Below are 17,727 nucleotides of genomic sequence, written 5' to 3'. Positions count from 1 at the left end.
TTGATCCACCGAAGTGTTTTCTGTTGTGAAGTAATTGCTTTGAATTCTAAAATGTAGTTCTTTTCAACTGAGATTCAGATGCAAATTACTAAATTCAACACAGTGACATCTGTATTCATTTCCCATGGAGTAATTATAGCTGTGTCTTTTCTGAGTACTAGCTGAGCGTTCGCTTTGCATATGGAACTGCGGTTGTTTTTCTCAGGATACTAAACTGAGAAATTCAAGTACTTTTGCATTTTTGACATTGTTAAAGTCTTTGTTGAGGGTCAAAGTTGGAATCTTGCAAGGTTAAAAGTCAAAAATCAAAATAAGAAGAAACAGAGGGAAGTTGATCACTGGTTTTAATTGCCAAATAATTCTAAAGCTGCAGGACAAAATGAGACAAGACAGTGATGTAGTGATGCTGTTTGCAGTGATGGTGCCTGCTTTAGTAAACAGACCCTTTTAGATTCAACTTCATAATCCTCATATTTTTGGCTTGATGTGTACAACATATAAACACAAACAAACTTGCAAACTATATCAGGTATTTGTTTCACAATTTCACTGAGGGTTTATATGCTGGATGCAACATTTTGAGTTTTAAGATGATCTAAGAGAATCAATCCCAACCCTTTTTTTTTGGGGGGGGGGGGGGGGTAAATAAGGGAGAGAATTACTGAATCAGATGCCACCTTATTAAAAATGGAAAGCTGATGTAGAGGCCAGCTTTCCTAATGTTATAAAGCACTCTTTGCAACAATAACATACTGAAGCTGCAAAAAACCTTGTGTTTACTTCTTAGTGGGAGTTGGGGACCTCATAAACCTGGGGGGGGTGGGAGACTTGGCACTCCTCGGTGGGGTAGGGGATTTAGGAGCTGGGGGAGGAGACCTCATGCTTGGAGGTGGGGTTGGGGTTGGAGATTTAACAGAGTGGGGTTGGGTGGGGGTGGGGGACTTCATGGATGGTGTAGGAGTTTGGGGCTTTGTGGAGGGTGGTGCAGCTGGTTTGGGCGCTGCGCTGGATCTAGACATCTGGCCCAGTTTGGGTTCAGGGATCTGCTCCCCCTGCTTGTAGACGCTGACCGTGATCTCAACAAACTCGCCACCATACTTGTTGCGCACATTGATGCTATATTTGCCCGAGTCATCCACAGTGACAGACTTGATGGTAAGGCTGGCAAACTTGCCACTCTCAAAGGAGATCTGGTTGTGATCATCAGACACGACTTCCTGCTCATTTTTAAACCAGGTAACTTCTGGCTTGGGATCACCCCAAACTGTGCATGTTAAACTCAGGGTCTGCAAAGGTCAGAGGTCACAATAAGACAAGGGAAACATTGTGCACATTAAATTACTTTAAAGAGCATTATGATAAGAATACAAATTCAGCCAGTTTTAATTAATTACAATAAGGCACAGATCAGGTAAATATTACCTTATACTCCATAATGGTGACAACATCAGGTAGTCCACCAACTACCCTGCCACGGTCTACACAAAAAAGAGGCATTTTGGTAAATGCAGACAGCTCACAATATGCAGTATATGCAGTAATTACATCATCAATAGGACATGAATATTAAGTCAGAATGTTCTATATTTGTTAAATAAATACCATTAACTGGAATATAATTAAATATATATCAATACTATTATATCAATATCCTTAAAAGATACATTGAACGAAACAATAAAGCACAACAGTACTGCATGCAAAATCTTTTGCTGTCATCATTCTCATACTTACTCTTCTCAGCAAAGGCAGCAGCCCTAAAAAAATAAAAATAATGCAAAGCTCATTAGCAAAAGAAAGAAAATATTATATGTGAAAATATATATCTATATGTTAAGTGTTTGTCTTACTTGAGTCTTTGGAATTCTGCATAGGCCTCAGTGTATGCTGTTTTGAAAAGAAAAAGAAATTATATATCAGTACTTTTTTTGAAGACAATAACTGAAGATTTATACATTATATGTTGAATTACAATCCCATTCAGTATTTACAAATACATGTGCATGTCCAATAGTTTGAGCTACACATTACATGTCATTTTATATCTTTTGGCAATTATAATACTCAAACCTCAACTTTTCTGATGGACAGAATACCTGCATAAAACATACTGCTAAGAGTGACAAGCCTATATAAAAAATAACTAATACAGCTTTTGACTTGCCTTGTCCAGAAAGGTCAAAGGTGCGGATGTGGGCATTCTTGCCATCATGGATCTCGATCGAGTAATGACCCTTCTCCCTATCAGTAGGCTCACAAATTTGCATCCAGGCCATCTCACATGTGCCTCCGATCCTCATCTTCTCTGAGGAGGCGATCTTACTCTCCCTCAAATCCCCAACACCACCAACTATTAGATACTTAATGACATTTCTTTGTCAATGACAATATGTGGAAAATGGCAGTTTCTCATTTTTTATAAGATTCTATTGATGAGTGCTCTAAGCTTATGCAATTTGCCATTCTGTCAATACATCGATTAGGACCGTGTTAGCAGGTTCAGCAATGTTCATTATGTTTTAAGTTTATTTACTGACTTATTTTGAGCAGTATTTAAAATATTAGTAGTAATAATTCTCATTAACTCTGCCAATAAAGACATGAACAGGTGCTGAGGATCTTATGATGTCTGGTGGATTAACAGTAAAATCCTGCTGTTACTTGTGGAACCAGCTGGTCTTCATCTCCTCTGTGTAGTATTTCATGTAACATTGCAGTCTGATGCCCTCTGGAGTGCACTGCATCATCAGGTCAGAAGCAGAGGAACCTGTAAGAATTGTGAGCCATTTAGAAGGTAGCCCCAGTTCTCCTGTGTGTTGTCCTGCCAATTCAGTAGGCATCAAAACAGCTCTGTGCAATTACACTAAACATTCAAATTATCTTTAGCCTCACTCTAACAACATGTGTATAGACTGCACATGGTTTGAGGATTGCTATTGCATTGCTCTTGTATCGTATTCACTTTGCATGTAATAACATGCATTACAATATCAAACTAATACCAAATAATTGTAAGCAAATAAATTAGTTTAATCATTTTTAATTAAGAACCCTCAGACAAACTAAGCAAATAGAAATGCTATTGTATTTGATGCACAACAACAACAACAACAATAAATATACCAGCAATGCGGGCAATGGCATTGATGATGTCCTCAAATACTGCAAAACAAGGAAAAGAAGTATGAATTATATTGCAACATGACAGCAAATACTAAGCAGTAAAAAAGCCCCAACACATTACCTTTGCCAGATATGTCATAAATAGAAGTATCCTTTCCACGATCATCACTCAGTACAGCTTTGTAAATTCCCTGGTCTTTTCTGGAGAACTATGCAGTGGATTGAATGCAAAAGTACAAAAGACACTTCTAGTAAGAACCATCAGCTCAATAGATACTGTATCCATTAAATCACAGATTATCTTGGTTAGATTTGGTTACATAGAAATATATGCACAGCACTTAAAGTCTGTGTTAGCGATGTATAACTGTGGTTCTGAGCTGGTTACCAAGGGGATAGGAAGAGCACAGCCTCCAGACATTGGGTTAGGGGCAACATCAAGAGTGATTTCCTCATCATCTTTAAACCAACTGAAGGTGGTGTCTTTCTTCACATTCGCCAACTACATCAAAATGACATAAACAACACCATGGTGTCAGTCCTTTAGTTCAGCAAGCAATGTCAGACAGTGAAAACACCAAGCTGTCAATCCATTTATTTATAAAACCCCATAGGCTATGTTGTGGAGATGTCTGGTGTTCAAAACATTTACATACAAATGAACTGTAAGATATTTTAAATATACACTACTTTTTATGTGTGAACACAACAATCTTCCTCTGCAAATCAGTATTTGTATTCACCTTGCATACAAGCATAACAGTGCAGTTATCATCCACATGGAAAGTCAGGTACTCTGAGAAATGAGGTCCTGTGAAAAGTTCATAAAAGTTGAATACCAAAACAGACCTTAGATAAGATGACAGTTCAGCCACAACAGGAACTTTTTCATGTTTATCCCCCAGTTAAAATATATTAATATTATGCAACATTATATTTCATTGTTTGATTTTGTACTAGTATTACATGGGGATGGGCTGTAGAATGGTTAGAATCTGTCATAACCTTGTTTCCTGATGTGTTCCTTTCTCTGGAACTCAGCCTCTTTCAATACAACCTTGAAAACTGAAACCATATGGGAAAAAAAACATAGTTACTTACTGACACCTGCAAGGACACTTAGATGATACACAATAACAAGACTTAGCATTCAATGGCAGCCAGTCAGTTTAAGAGGAGCGCTGACCATCTCCCACAAGCACAAGGGAGCTTTGGCTCTTGGCTTTCCCATCATGGATCTGCAGGGTGTAAGTGCCCTCGTTGGCCCTCGTGAAGTGCTCAACAGTCATCTGAATTATTCCTGTGGAAGCATCATGGCTGATCTTGTGACCCTAATCACACACACAAAACAAGGCGCTGGTGAAGCAGGAGAGGTGCAGACAACATGACTCTCCAGTGGCTGTTAAGGCCAAAAAGCTGATTTTTGATGACAGTTCTTGTCTGACATCAGTGGGTGAAATGAAATAGTTTTTCTGAAATAATATGCAGTCACAAAGAACTTGAGACATGATGAGATGTAGGGAAACTGGTATGCACCTCAGCACGGGTGACTTCCTTATCATTAATGATGAACCTGTAGGACACAGCAGAGGATATCTTCTGGGCTTGCAGCCAGAAACGCACATGGCCCTTCTCTAGGATCTCATAGTTCAGCTCGGTCTTCAGGGGAACAACTACAATTCAAAAGGACAAAGTAACATCACCAAATGGAGAATCTTTACAATGCAGACAGATATTAAAAACTTGTGGAAAAACACAGCAGTACTGACTTGGATTTCTGATGTTGTAGCTGAGCTCAAACAATTTTTTGAGTTCTAAAAAAGAAAGAACAACGATTATTCAACTGGAAATTGTACAGTCAAAGCGCTTAAAAGAAATACCACATGAGAAGAACAGCATTAACGAGGAAACTCAACAGGCGCTTGTCACATACCTTCCTCTGTGACAGTATGACTGGCTGAGGCGCCGTCTGCTTCTGTCACAGCCACAGAATAGAGGCCCAGATCTTCCTTTTCAGGGTTCAGAAGTGTCAGCCTTGAACTGGAGGCAACACAGTCACAGATAATGTGGTGCAAAGATTACACTCTTGTTTAAACACCTTTAATTAATATGTCATTTATAACGTCTCCCAGCATCCACGTATAAAGGTCATGTACCGTCTTCCCACAGTTGAGACTTTGACTCTACTGGAATCTGTGATTTCTTTGTATGACTTTGACCAAATAAACTCAGAAAGCTCAGAAATCTCAGGGGCCTCGAAGGACAGGAAAATATCTCCAGTTTCCTCATCCACCCCACTTACAAGCCCCTTGGTACCTTAAAAAGGGTCACAGAAGATAAAGAAGTCAACTCAATGAAGTTCACAGAAATGTAAACTAAAGCACTGTAGCAGTGGGTAAGCCCAGTTACCTTGCAATGTCTTTGCACACACAGCCTCAGAAACATCTGAGTCCTTTCCTTTACCTGATACATTCACCGCATATACTTTAAACACATACCAAGCCCCTGTTTCCAGACCAGTTACCTACAGCACCAAATACAACATCATATAAACAAACTATGCCACTTAGCAGGCTCATGTATGACCAAAGAATTGGCTCACCCATTTTTAGATATGATGCACAGCTTAATTTGTTTGAAACATTACATGTAAAAATATGCAGATATTGGAGACAGCTGCTGGTTACCTTCAGGTAACAGCGGTTCACAGCTTCAGTGTTCACCACAACAAAATCAGGGGATCCCTTCTTAGCCATTTCCACAAAGTAGCCAGTGACTGGGCTGGCACCAACGTACACTGGAGCTTTCCACTGCAGCAGCAGAGAGTCATCCCGCACCTCCCAGAAACTGAGGTCATATGCAGGGCCTGGAAGTGGGAATCAGTGCAAGGACAAACTTAGATCTGTAGCGATAACTAGCCACCTCTAATCAAATAGAAATGCCTTGTTGTAACGATCTTGCTAATCCTGTAAGATAACAAAATGAAAATTAGATATTGTAATTACCAGTTGTAATTACCTCTACAAATGATTGAATTACTCCATTTACTATTAAATACCAGCCATATGATTAATGTAAGTACTTAGTAGTGAAGATGTTTCTGACCATAGGCTGATTCCCTCAGAGACTATGGCACTTGCAAGGTAACAAATACTAACCGGGCTGGGGCATGGTCCATGCCTCACATGCGAAAGGTCTGCTGGGCTCAGATGGCAGACCAACGCCGGCCAAGTTGGCAGCCTGGACCTTAAACTCGTAGAACAATCCAGCAGTCAGGTTCTCCACCTGTGTGCAGAGGCAGAAGAATCCCTTCGCAATAAGACAGGAGGGTTGCAAAAATCCAGTTACATGGTATCAACTGAGCTGGCTTCTCAAATCTGAACATCATTAGCAGTATACAAGCATTGTTTGCTTACCTTATATACCCTCTTGGTTGCAGGGCTGGGGCTGACCTCCTTCCAGTTAACAGAGTCTGCTTCCCGCTTGTCCAGGTAGTAGGAGGTGATTCTGGAGCCCCCGGTGCGTTTGGGGCATTTCCAGGCCACAGTCATGGAGGATCCATCACAGCTGAGCAGAGCGATTCCGTATGGGGCTGACGGGGCAGCTGGTGGGGGCAGAAACCACCACTTTAGCTCAACACGCGACGCAAGCTGTGTGGCCTGCTGATGTGAAGTGTGTTACAGGTGAACGACTGTGGCACAGGATCACAAACTCGGATCTGAACGCAGTGCATAGTAATAGCATTATGACTGATAAGATGTCGGAACAGCTTTTAAGGCATAAACCCCAGTTTAAAGTTGACTACAGTTAGTAAGTATAAGTTTGATTCAGCCCCACATGTTATGTTTTCAGTGAGAAATTGTGCCAGTGCTTGGTTTGTAGAAAAATAATATTAAAACAGAGGATAAAAAGTTGGAGTAAAAAGTACAGTGTTGTGTTTAGTTGTGCTGTTGAGAAAAACAGACTGAACATACATACCATAATCCACTCATCTCACTGTATAACACAAGAAGTTATTTCTCCCTTATATGCCCCATGTCATCTTTACATGATTAAAAACATTAATCTAACACTGAGATGGATGTAGTGTTCTGTCTTTAAAGAACAATGTTTAAGCAGAAATCAGATTACAGTGTAAGTTTATCCAGAACAAAGGACAAATACTGTCATCATTCTGACACTACTCATCAGCACAATATCAGGCATCAGCCTGATACTGAATCGATATCAAAAAGCTATTTTAAGCAATTATCTGACAATATCAGTTGAACTGAAATCATGTAAATGCATCACTATAACCCTTTGTTTCATTCCATTAACTGCAAGCTCTCCCAAAATCTGTTTTTAATCAGTAACAACAAGTGAGAATGACAGAGCCATATAACACGGAACAAAGAAATCTAGCTGCGTACTTACCGAGAGCAGCATCAACGAAGAGGGGCGCAGACACTTGAGACTCCTCACTCAGGCCATAGGCATTCACTGCCTGGACACGGAAAAGATACGTATCCCCAGCAGTCAAGCCGTGGACCACAAACCTGTGCAGAGGGTGACAGTACGAATGTTAGGCCCCTCTGATCCACAGTGGGATCATCTATTACCTGATGTGTGTGTGTGTGTGTGTGTGTGTGTGGTGTACTTGTGTTAATCTTACTTGGTGTGTTGGTGTTGAGCTACCTGGTGTATTTGTGATCATCCTACCTGGTGTGTTTATAGGGCCTGTGATTACAGGGGGTCCAGACCTTGGATCCAACCACACAGCAATCCACATAGTAGCCTATGAGATTGTTGGGATTTTTGGGGGGTTCCCAGTGCACAAAAGCAGATGTTTTTGTGTTCCTGGAAGCCATCACCTGGCCTGGAGCTGAGGGAACTCCTGCCCAGAAACCCAATCAGGCTGACTTTAGAATTCACTCACAGGACATGTAACAAGAACAAACAAATTCACAAAGAACAGAAGAGTGAAAGAATATATGGTGTCAAATATATGGTTTTGCTTTGATGTTGTGAGGTTTGCAGGGATAGTTTTGCTTGTTGGTCAGTGTTTTGATTTGTCTCACAATTGCCTGACTTACCTTCGAAATAAATAGTGACCTGTTGAAACCATCAGAGGTTTTAAAGAAAAATAACATTGCGCAGTAAGAAGCAACTTTTTTTGTGACTGTGCAAGGGAGGGGAAGTCAACGGAGAAAACTGCGACTGACTGTTTGTGTGCTGTTTTCTAGCTATAATGCTTTTACGTGGTTTGTACATCTGTCTCAAGCAGCAGTGAGAGAAGTTTAGCTGGAGGTGATGTGGCTCTGTCATACTAACAGAACTATCTCTCCAACGTGAGCAGCATTCCGACATTCATCCACTCCACAACAGAACAAAATCTGATGGTGATGTTATTGTCATAATCAATGCATGGTGGTACATACCAATGTCTGGAATACTGACTGAAAAGAACGCATTGGACTATATTTATCAAAGAAGCTTTTGAAGTTTCATTGAAACATGCAACATTTTTTTTAAAAATTTCACTTTGTTATAATATTGAATATTAGTAAAATATTTAATTTAAATAATAATATTTACACAGTAAACTGCTGGGCTTTTTATATTCATCTGGCATATTCGCATATCATTATGATGTTACAATAGTAACCACCATCCAAACATAAAGTATGTTTTCCAGTGTTTAACATGTCAAGGTAGGATGGTGTTTGTTTAAGCAAACCAGCTTACCATAAGGATCTGCCTTCTGGAGGAGCGCTGTTGGCTCGGAAGGCTGGCCTGGACCATGTTTGTTGACTGAGATAACGCGGAAACGGTATGCCTTCTTATCCTCCAGATCAAAAATAGGGCAGCGTGGGGAGCGGATCTGCACACCTGTGTTGACCCTCTGCCAAAAGTTACTATCACCTACCGACTGGGAGGCAAGAGCCGAGGCGCAGGCCACGGAAAAGGAGGGTTATTCCTGCACAACCTCGGCCCTCCTGCCCACTCGAGCACACTCTGCCCCAGACCAGGCAAATGCGGCTAGATAAAATTAATACGTAATAATGGCTGATTGATTTAGACATGTAAAACAGTTCTATATGCTGCATTTATTTGTTAGCTTTGATGTCAAAGATGGATGTGGTTTCCTCAAAACATCATAAATGTTGAAAGTGGCAGCAGGTCTTGCCATCTTCTGATGATCTGAACACTTCTGAGAAATGAGTAGCGTTTTACGTAAATCAAGTGCAACTACTTAAATATATGGGAATCAAACCAATGATCTAACCAAATTATAGACCCCACACTTCCAAGGTCTAAAAAAAATGCTAAATATCCAAACACGGACACAGACTCCACACACCTTCTCAATGAGGTACCACACAGTTGCCTGTCCACGGGGGCTGGGTGGGTTCCAGCTCAGAACAATATAGGTCTGATTGATTTCAGAAGCATGCACATCTGTTGGAGGCCCTGGCAACGTAACACACACTACACAGGGACAGATCAGAAATTTACTCCAAAATACAAGTTCATAAACCTTTAAACATGTATACTTTTTAAAGATTCCTAAAATGAGACAAGGTGAGCATTTGGTAAAAAGTACCACTATGGAAAAGGCTGTTAAATACAGAGAATGATTAAATTATTATTAGCAAACTAGAGATTGAGAAGTTACTGTGAACATGAGAAGTGACATGTTAATCACCTACTTTGATTTAATGCAAGTGGCCACAAGGATGACATTGTCTAATTGGGACTCTATTTTTTAATCATAGTTTGAGATCTGAGTTTGATATCTGAGGGAACTCCTATCCAAAAACTTAATCAGATAAGTTTCAGATATCTGAAACTAATATCAAACATTCACCTTGTCAGTATCTGACAGTTTAAATTTTAATGGATTAAAGCACATCAAAAATATATGATTGAAGACTGCATTATTAACTGCTTCATTAAAATGGAGGATTAATTATTTAGAAAGTAAATTAACTTTGGTATGAATATCCATTAAAATACTTTCTAGTTTTAACTGGCAATGTTAAATGTTAGTTAGACATTTGGAAACAGAGCTTGATTGAGAATCTATTAATATAAATAATTTATGTTTTGAAAGTAACTGTCATTTGACCAGTCAAGACATATGGTATAAAAAAAAGATTACCATATTCACAGTCAAACTCTTTTCTTCAAATGCTTCTTTGATAAATTATATTATATTATTAGGTTTAAATAATTCTGTCCTGTAATGTTTTAAAGTGTGATTATATGTGATTTTATCAATGTATGTGATTTTGATTGGGTTTGGTATTTTCCTAAGTTGTGCTGTGTAATTAATGCAAAAAAAGAAAGTATTTATTGACTTGGTAGATCTTGAGTCACGACTGAATCATGTCAGAGAGAAAATACTGCAGTCACTGATGCTCTTTACATTGTGTGGATGGCGATGTTAAATGGATTAATTTACAGCTGTTATATAGTGTTACGTTATTTGATGAACATGCAGTTTTTCTAAATAAAAGAGCGATAATGATACAACATTAGTGCTTGTCTGAGATGTTAGTTAGAAGCACTAAGTTACCTCCTTGAAGTTCCTATTTTCGAATCACAATATCACATTTTCCCTCGATTTTAATCACTGTTATGACAATAAAAATATCTGTAATGTTTCCATATTTCAACCTAGCTAGATGTCTAACTAGAATATATTCAGCCTCTTCAAGCTCATGTTATATAGTTCAGAACATAAACACCGATGTAATGGAACATGAATATGTGTGATAGAATTGTGTGATGGATCATGACTCAACGCTTCAGTATACTTCACCTACTCCTATCTAAGCTTTGTACAGCACTAGTGCTCACTGCGTTTATGAAGCTCGTTGAGTACGTCTGTTCTTCAGGACGGGAAAATGCAGATCTCGCATGCCTTTTGTTTCAAGTCCTGCCCTGATGCCCCAAAGTGTGTGAGAGGTTAAGGTTGCGTCTGTCTTCTGCGGGGTGGGGCCCTACCTTGGATGTCGCTCTCCACATCCGCAGCCGTCACACCAGTGGACATCCTGGAGGGCAGACTGATGCCCGCGCTGTTCACGGCCCTCACCCGGAAGTGGTACGAGGCCCCCTCAGAGAGCCCATGCACAGGGAGCTTACACACTTTAACAGGGGTGGCATTGCACTGGACCCAGTCATTAGTCCCAGATTTACGCCTGGGCAGGAGAACAGGAAACACAGCCATGTGAGCAAACCCCACTACCAACAGCTCTTAGCATCATACAACAAGTAAACCAGTAACAGATGTCTTGACTGAATGCTGGTTAATGGTGGATTAGTAGGTGGGGGACAACCTGTCCACAAAGTAGCCAGTGATGAGAGGCTCGTTGGTGGTGTTGGGGGGTTTCCAGGAGACAAGGACATACTCCTTATTGGCATCAGAGACGGTGACGTCCATAGGAGCCCCTGGGGCCCCATTCACAGTGGGAGGAGCATCTATGAAACATGCACGCAGTATAATTACTGGAGATAATACAGAGCAGAGAGAACGTCAGGAATTACAGACTAGATTTACATTTAGCTGATGCTTTTATCCAAAGCGGCTTACAATTAGTACAACTGAGTACAACTCGAGCAATTGTGGGTTAAGGGTCTTGCTCAGGGGCCCGACAGCGGCGGGGCTTGAGCCCACAACCTTCCGATTACAGGTCAAGTACCTTAACCACTGAGCTTGCACTGCCCCTAGGCTAGAGCTGGGATATTCTCAACATGTTCTTTAAGTTTCAGGTATTTTGAGTTTTTCCAGTTTCCAGTTTCACTGTAGAACTGAATTAAATTATTCTGATTCTGACGAAAATGTTTACAGAGTAAAACTTCCCACCTAGATCATGCCTGCAAATGACATCACAGAAAAAATTACTACTATGTATATTTGAAACATTTATTTTGCTCCCTCACCAAAACAGGAGGCCTATTACTTTTAATCAAAGCTAGACAGATTGTGACTGGGTATTGTAATCTGCACATTAATTGTGGTTTTTGTGATTCTGTTAAAGCTTTCCTATCGTTTACATTTATCTGACGCTTTTATCAAAAGAGTGGCAACTTGGCAGTGGTGGGGTTTGAACTAGTAAGTACAAGTTAACCACTGAGCTATTCGTCAACCAAACATTTGAATGTACAACACATCAAACTCAACATACCATATGATTTATATGCTTGCATTGTATAATGGAGAAGTTAAAAGGGGAGTGGGAGTTTTTTTAACGAACCCTTGACAAACAGGTAGGCACTGTGCTCGGTGGTTCCATCCTTGGTCCAGATGCGTAGGGTGTACAGACCTTCATCATCCTTGTTCAGGTGAGGAAAAGTGAGCTTGGCAGTTCCACCACCAACGGACATCTCCACCCATCTGGACGGCTTCAGTAGAATATCTAGACATCATTGCACACAAAATCTATGGAAAACTGACCCCCACCCTCTGAGTCTTTTACAGGACATATTAGAGTAAGACTTTTTTAGAGAAATTACAGTGTAGATAAGCACTTAGAGATAGCCTCTTACCATCTCTGTACCACATAACTTCAGGTGGCAGGTTTGGAAGATCAGGCACTACCACCATGTTAGCCACCAGAGTTAGCGACTCGCCCTCATTACCAAAGGTCACACCAAAACTTTCCAGCAAGAACACCTCCAGCTTGCTACGGTGGATACCACTCAGCAAGGGCCCTGCAAAGGAGCGACACAATCACGCTAGCCTTTCTGTGCACATCAGTGTTGCTGTTAGCACTTTCAATTTTAACATTTATTTTAGTTCCTAGATTATTTTTATCTTTATTTCAAATGTGCTCTGTGTAAATCAATAGTTTTTCATTTTCTATTTTCCATTGAAATCAATTGTTTTATTTATCTGTGTAACAATTCTTTTATATGAAGCATTTTCTATTGCCACTGTGTATGAGAAGTACTATATAAACAAATCTATCTTGCCTTGCTGTGGAGTCTCTCTGTCAATGCCAAACCATCTTGGTAAATTAAGTAAATTGGTCATGATGTAATTGCACTAAGTTGTATTATTTACAGAAATGACATGGCCATTTTTTGTTCATCGGACTATGTAGTGTCTACTAGAAAAAACCTTGGCTTATCCTTTATAACAGCATAGCTTCCATAGCTTATCAAGCCTCGGACACAGAGGGTTATTTGTGGCTTATGATCTCAAGAAAGGCCCTGGGCCTTAGCCAGCGTCTCAGCACCCTCTCACCAGGCAGATGGGAGATCTCTCCTGGTCCAGTTGCTCCTGCAAGAAATCAGGACCACAGTCAGGAAAACCAGTAGAGAGAAGAGAAAATTCCCTCAGCACAAGAGGATAAAGAGGACAGGACAGAAGGAACTTACTTCTTACACACACTGTGGCCTTGGAGACAACCTTCCCCTCAGAATTGATAGCCACAGCACTGTACACTCCAGAGTCGGCTACAGAACATCTACAGGGATAATATGAAATACCTATCAGATACCTAAATTAACAATTTAAAGAAAAACCTCCAAAAGGGTTATATAATTGGAAGCAAGGCTCAGTGAAGTGTTTTCAGGGAAAATGTGGACCAAACTAGGCCATATGGTACACACATTTACTTCCCTGCAGGTACTGTGTCTCTAGCTAAGACATCTTATGGTCCTTTTAAACAGGCCAGCCAACTTAAAACTGACATAACATGAACATCTGCTTAAGGTGGAAATTGTTTTCAGGATGATTTACATTCTAATGCTGAGAGCACACACACACACAGTAAATTGTGGTAAAACAGACTTCCTTATAGCATTTTTTAAATCTTGGTGTTGTGATCTTTTTATTAAATTTACCTGTATTAATCAAATTTTTATTAAATTTGTTCTACAAGCTGCCTACAATGTACATCATCTCTAGCAAGACATGGTGGGGATAATCAACTAAAGTAGATGAAAGGAACTGCCTTTTGCAATCCTGACATCTCCCCAGTAATTCTCCATAGCGTTGATGAGCCATCACCTAGGTGCATGGGTAAAACCCGTTTCTGAACATGATCTTCTACTGCTGGCCACATTGGCTTGGATGAGAGATCTAAGAAAGGCAGTGCTTGTCTTAAAGGAGAGTCCAGCGATTGAGAATAGAAGGAGGAAATGTGACCTTCACAGCCCGCACCAACTATTTTAAAGTGCCCCTTCAACTTCTGCTTCAAAAGACAAACTGTTCCCCATTCACCGGACAGCACTTCCTACATTTACAACCCATTCATTCTCTTTCCAAAAGGAAAAACGGGGGAAAAGTCCCCGAGATTGAATGAAGGCTAATTTGAATTAAGAGCTTTAAGACTTTCACTACTGTAACGACAGTGTCTGCTGGACTCAGATGGCAGGCATTCCGGCATCGAATGACACAGAGCTCAGCAGTGCGGCACCAACAGCTGAGGCATCATGGAGATGAGGGCGGGTCCTCTCTGAGACCAAATAGGCAACACTCGCTGTTACAGTGGCGCCATTCACTCTCACTGGTATGAGTTAGCGTTTGTGGGCTTTGGGGGCTCTTCAGATGGCGGTTCATTCTCCATGACTGTGATGAAAAAAATGCACTGACATACTGGAAAACTCAATTGAAACTGTTTCAGACATTTGCTCTGATTTGCTCTGTAGCACCAATTTGTGGTAAGTGGCAAATAAGTGGGCTTTTAGAAGTTTATATCGTGGAGATAATGAAAGATGTTATCCTGAGAGTTTGCTGGGTGAGTTCATACCTGCTAATAATCAGACCATGAACTCCATATTTGTTCTCAATTTTGTACTTTCCAGGTACACTCAGTGGATCAATCACAATATCATTCTTATACCTGCAAATGTACAAGAGATATTTATGCCATTGTAACCACATAAATTAACTGCTATACAAAATCTACTAACAATGTATTCATATCATTATGATCTGATAATGCATGAATGTAAAGAACTTCAAGGAAATATTCTGCATGGATTAAGTGGAATCATTTGCAATTAAAATGGTCTAGTAGCATTTGCCATATTTCTTAAAATGGGGGGAAAATAAACAAAAACACTGGACTGCAAAATAACAACTTCACTTCATGATGTGATTATTCAAGAAAGTGTCATACAAAATCAAGGGCAAACCATTTGACAATGGGAGTGGGATAGCCGGACACAGTGCAGAGGAGTTTGACTGGAGTCTTCTCCCACACGGTGTGAGATCTCAGGCCCACCAGGAAGTCTGGGACTTTGGGGATCTCAGTAGGAACTTCCTTCCTATGAACCGACATTCTTTCCCTGACCTGACACAGGACATTGATATTTGAACAGCTCATGTAGCAAGACTACAAAGTAATGGCACTGGCAAACAAGAATTCTAAATGGACATTTGCTACAGAAAAGGCTTCTGAAGTGAGTGCAGAAATGTTCTGAACTAGTAATTCTCATCAGAGTAATGATCAAGTGGTGTAGTTTAATCTGAAGGGAATGGTATTTACCTGAACGGCATTTAATCTGAAGGGAATGGTATTTACCTGAACGGCATTTAATCTGAAGGGGATGGTATTTACCTGAACGGTATTTAATCTGAAGGGAATGGTATTTACCTGAACGGTATTTAATCTGAAGGGAATGGTATTTACCTGAACGGTATTTAATCTGAAGGGGATGGTATTTACCTGAACGGTATTTAATCCGAAGGGGATGGTATTTACCTGAACAGCATTTAATCTGAAGGGGATGGTATTTACCTCTCTCGTAATATCAATGTTCTCCACCTGTTCTTGAGTGGCTACTTTAATTCTATGCAGCTCCTGCTGCAGGGTTGTCAGGTCTCTCCCAAAATGAGCAGCCATGCGCTGATACTCCTGCATTCCTTCTGGTTCCCTATAACACAAACACACACACACACACACACACACACACACACACACACATGCACGCACGTGCACACACGCACGCACACGCAATCTGAAATGTGGACTTGAATGTCTATTTTCAAGATCGATCAATACATCAGTTCAATTTACTTATGGTATGTGACTACTGACCTTCAAGTATCTCATAAAACAAATGCTTACAATATAACACTTGGCAGTATCCAGAGACTCATATTAGTTCATATTAGTTAAAATTAAACAAACAAACATCAAGAGTAACTGGAGCCAAGGTCACCCATGTCTGAATGTTTGTAATATACAGTCAGGATGGATAGTGTTTTTACATACAACTGATGAGAACACTAGTTCAGGTATTTTCTTACATTCTTACATGTCTTAATATAGCTTGCTGAGCAGTAGTGGCTACGTCAGCTGATGGAGTCTCACCTCTGCCTGAAAGCTGGCACCTTATAGGCTGGTTCTGCCATTGCCTCCGTGGCCTTTCCCTGCTCCGTCTTCACCGACTTAGAGCACAATTTCCTGTCCAACAATCAATGAAGAGCCAGTAGGAGAGCATAATGCATCACTATGCCTTTATAACACACTGTAAGAGGAGTTCTAACGTTATAAGCAGGCAAGGCATCTCTGAAGCAGCAACGATATGAGCGAGGGTCATTATGAACTGATGAAGCTCTGTTCCACTAAAGGACAGTCTCTCTCTGAATCCAACATGCATTTCCTGTACAGATGCTTAATTTCAATCCGCTTTACCAGAGGACCTCAGAGTCCTACAAAAGTCAAAACTAGTGAGTTTATGATTGGTTTTGAGTCTTGAATCCACTACTGACAGTGAATTCAAGACTTCTTTTGAACTTGTAGTGGATGTGAACATGCTGACCCCACAATGACTGTCAAGCAGGATGCCATTTTGCAATGTTAGCTTACTTGTACAAGTAGAAGCTCAAAGGCAAAATTAATATTCTGGACAAACATTAGGACATCTTGGTGCCATGTTTTTCTCCTGGAACCTTTTGAAAGGTATAAAGCATTGGAAACTTTCTGTCAGCAGCAATCTTGCAGTCACTAGTCAAGCCTTTTGGCCTTTAGAAAGTGCAAGTGAGAGCAGTGCATGGAGAGCCAGAGCTGCAGGCCCTGCCCAGGTTTACTGGCATGCCAACATGGCACTTAGCAGCATTACAATAAATCCAGATAGTATCCCATACCTTGTTTGAATCTGCTGGATGGCATGTTTTGTGCTTTGATATTCCTGGCTAACCTGTTTCTGTCTCTGCTGATAAAATGGCATGGCCCTTGTAGGCACGTCGGGATAACTTAAAAAGGACCCAACAGTCAGATCACAAGCCATTAAGCATTATTATTATTTATTTTCCTAAAGTAAGAATATACAGTTAACAATATGCATATCTCCTCAGACTCTTATCATTAGTAACAAAACCCCAGTTGATAAATTTACAAAAAATACAATCAGCTACGCCAGTAAAACATGATTAATGATATTACAGTGAATATTACACTTGATTTTTATAAAATCTTATCTACTGCGGTCATTTTGATAGTAAGAGAAAAAGATTCGAATTCAAATAATGTAGCATTCAAACAAAGACTTCAGACAGGCAAAAAAAGCTCTCTGCAGCTCAAATACATCACCTTATTAAGAAACAGTGCTAAGCCCACCTCAGAAGTCTAGAAAAGGGGGCTACAGACAATATTGGTAGTA

General features: G+C 40.3%; 1 protein-coding gene across 2 annotated transcripts; it reads right to left on the bottom strand.

The window, feature by feature from the left end:
- Positions 1–327: 327 nt before the first annotated feature.
- LOC145656557 (myomesin-2-like) lies at positions 328–17,370 on the bottom strand. Of its 2 annotated transcripts, XM_081709707.1 has the most exons (36): positions 17,213–17,370; positions 16,437–16,529; positions 15,861–15,996; positions 15,256–15,413; positions 14,868–14,960; positions 13,492–13,580; positions 13,358–13,393; positions 12,658–12,822; positions 12,366–12,527; positions 11,448–11,589; positions 11,116–11,309; positions 9,467–9,594; positions 8,851–9,034; positions 8,544–8,561; positions 7,825–7,999; positions 7,540–7,661; positions 6,540–6,727; positions 6,282–6,408; positions 5,811–5,989; positions 5,533–5,647; positions 5,280–5,439; positions 5,057–5,163; positions 4,893–4,937; positions 4,660–4,796; positions 4,310–4,454; positions 4,129–4,188; positions 3,867–3,934; positions 3,512–3,625; positions 3,245–3,332; positions 3,124–3,162; positions 2,662–2,767; positions 2,165–2,328; positions 1,851–1,887; positions 1,735–1,757; positions 1,423–1,478; positions 328–1,286 (listed from the first exon to the last, which is right to left on the bottom strand). In XM_081709707.1, the coding sequence occupies exons 1-36, from the start codon at positions 17,353–17,355 to the stop codon at positions 777–779; spliced, it is 4,506 nt and encodes a 1,501-aa protein (XP_081565833.1). In that variant the 5' UTR covers positions 17,356–17,370; the 3' UTR covers positions 328–776. The 2 variants fall into 2 exon arrangements, with proteins under 2 accessions (XP_081565833.1, XP_081565834.1); XM_081709708.1 differs by lacking the exons at positions 8,544–8,561; positions 8,851–9,034; positions 9,467–9,594.
- Positions 17,371–17,727: the final 357 nt, after the last annotated feature.

The sequence above is a fragment of the Electrophorus electricus genome, unplaced genomic scaffold (assembly GCF_041902795.1).
Source record: "Electrophorus electricus isolate QZ-2024a unplaced genomic scaffold, ASM4190279v1 Scaffold79, whole genome shotgun sequence".
Classification (NCBI taxonomy): Eukaryota; Metazoa; Chordata; class Actinopteri; order Gymnotiformes; family Gymnotidae; genus Electrophorus; species Electrophorus electricus.
This window is presented reverse-complemented; position numbering and strand designations above follow the sequence as displayed.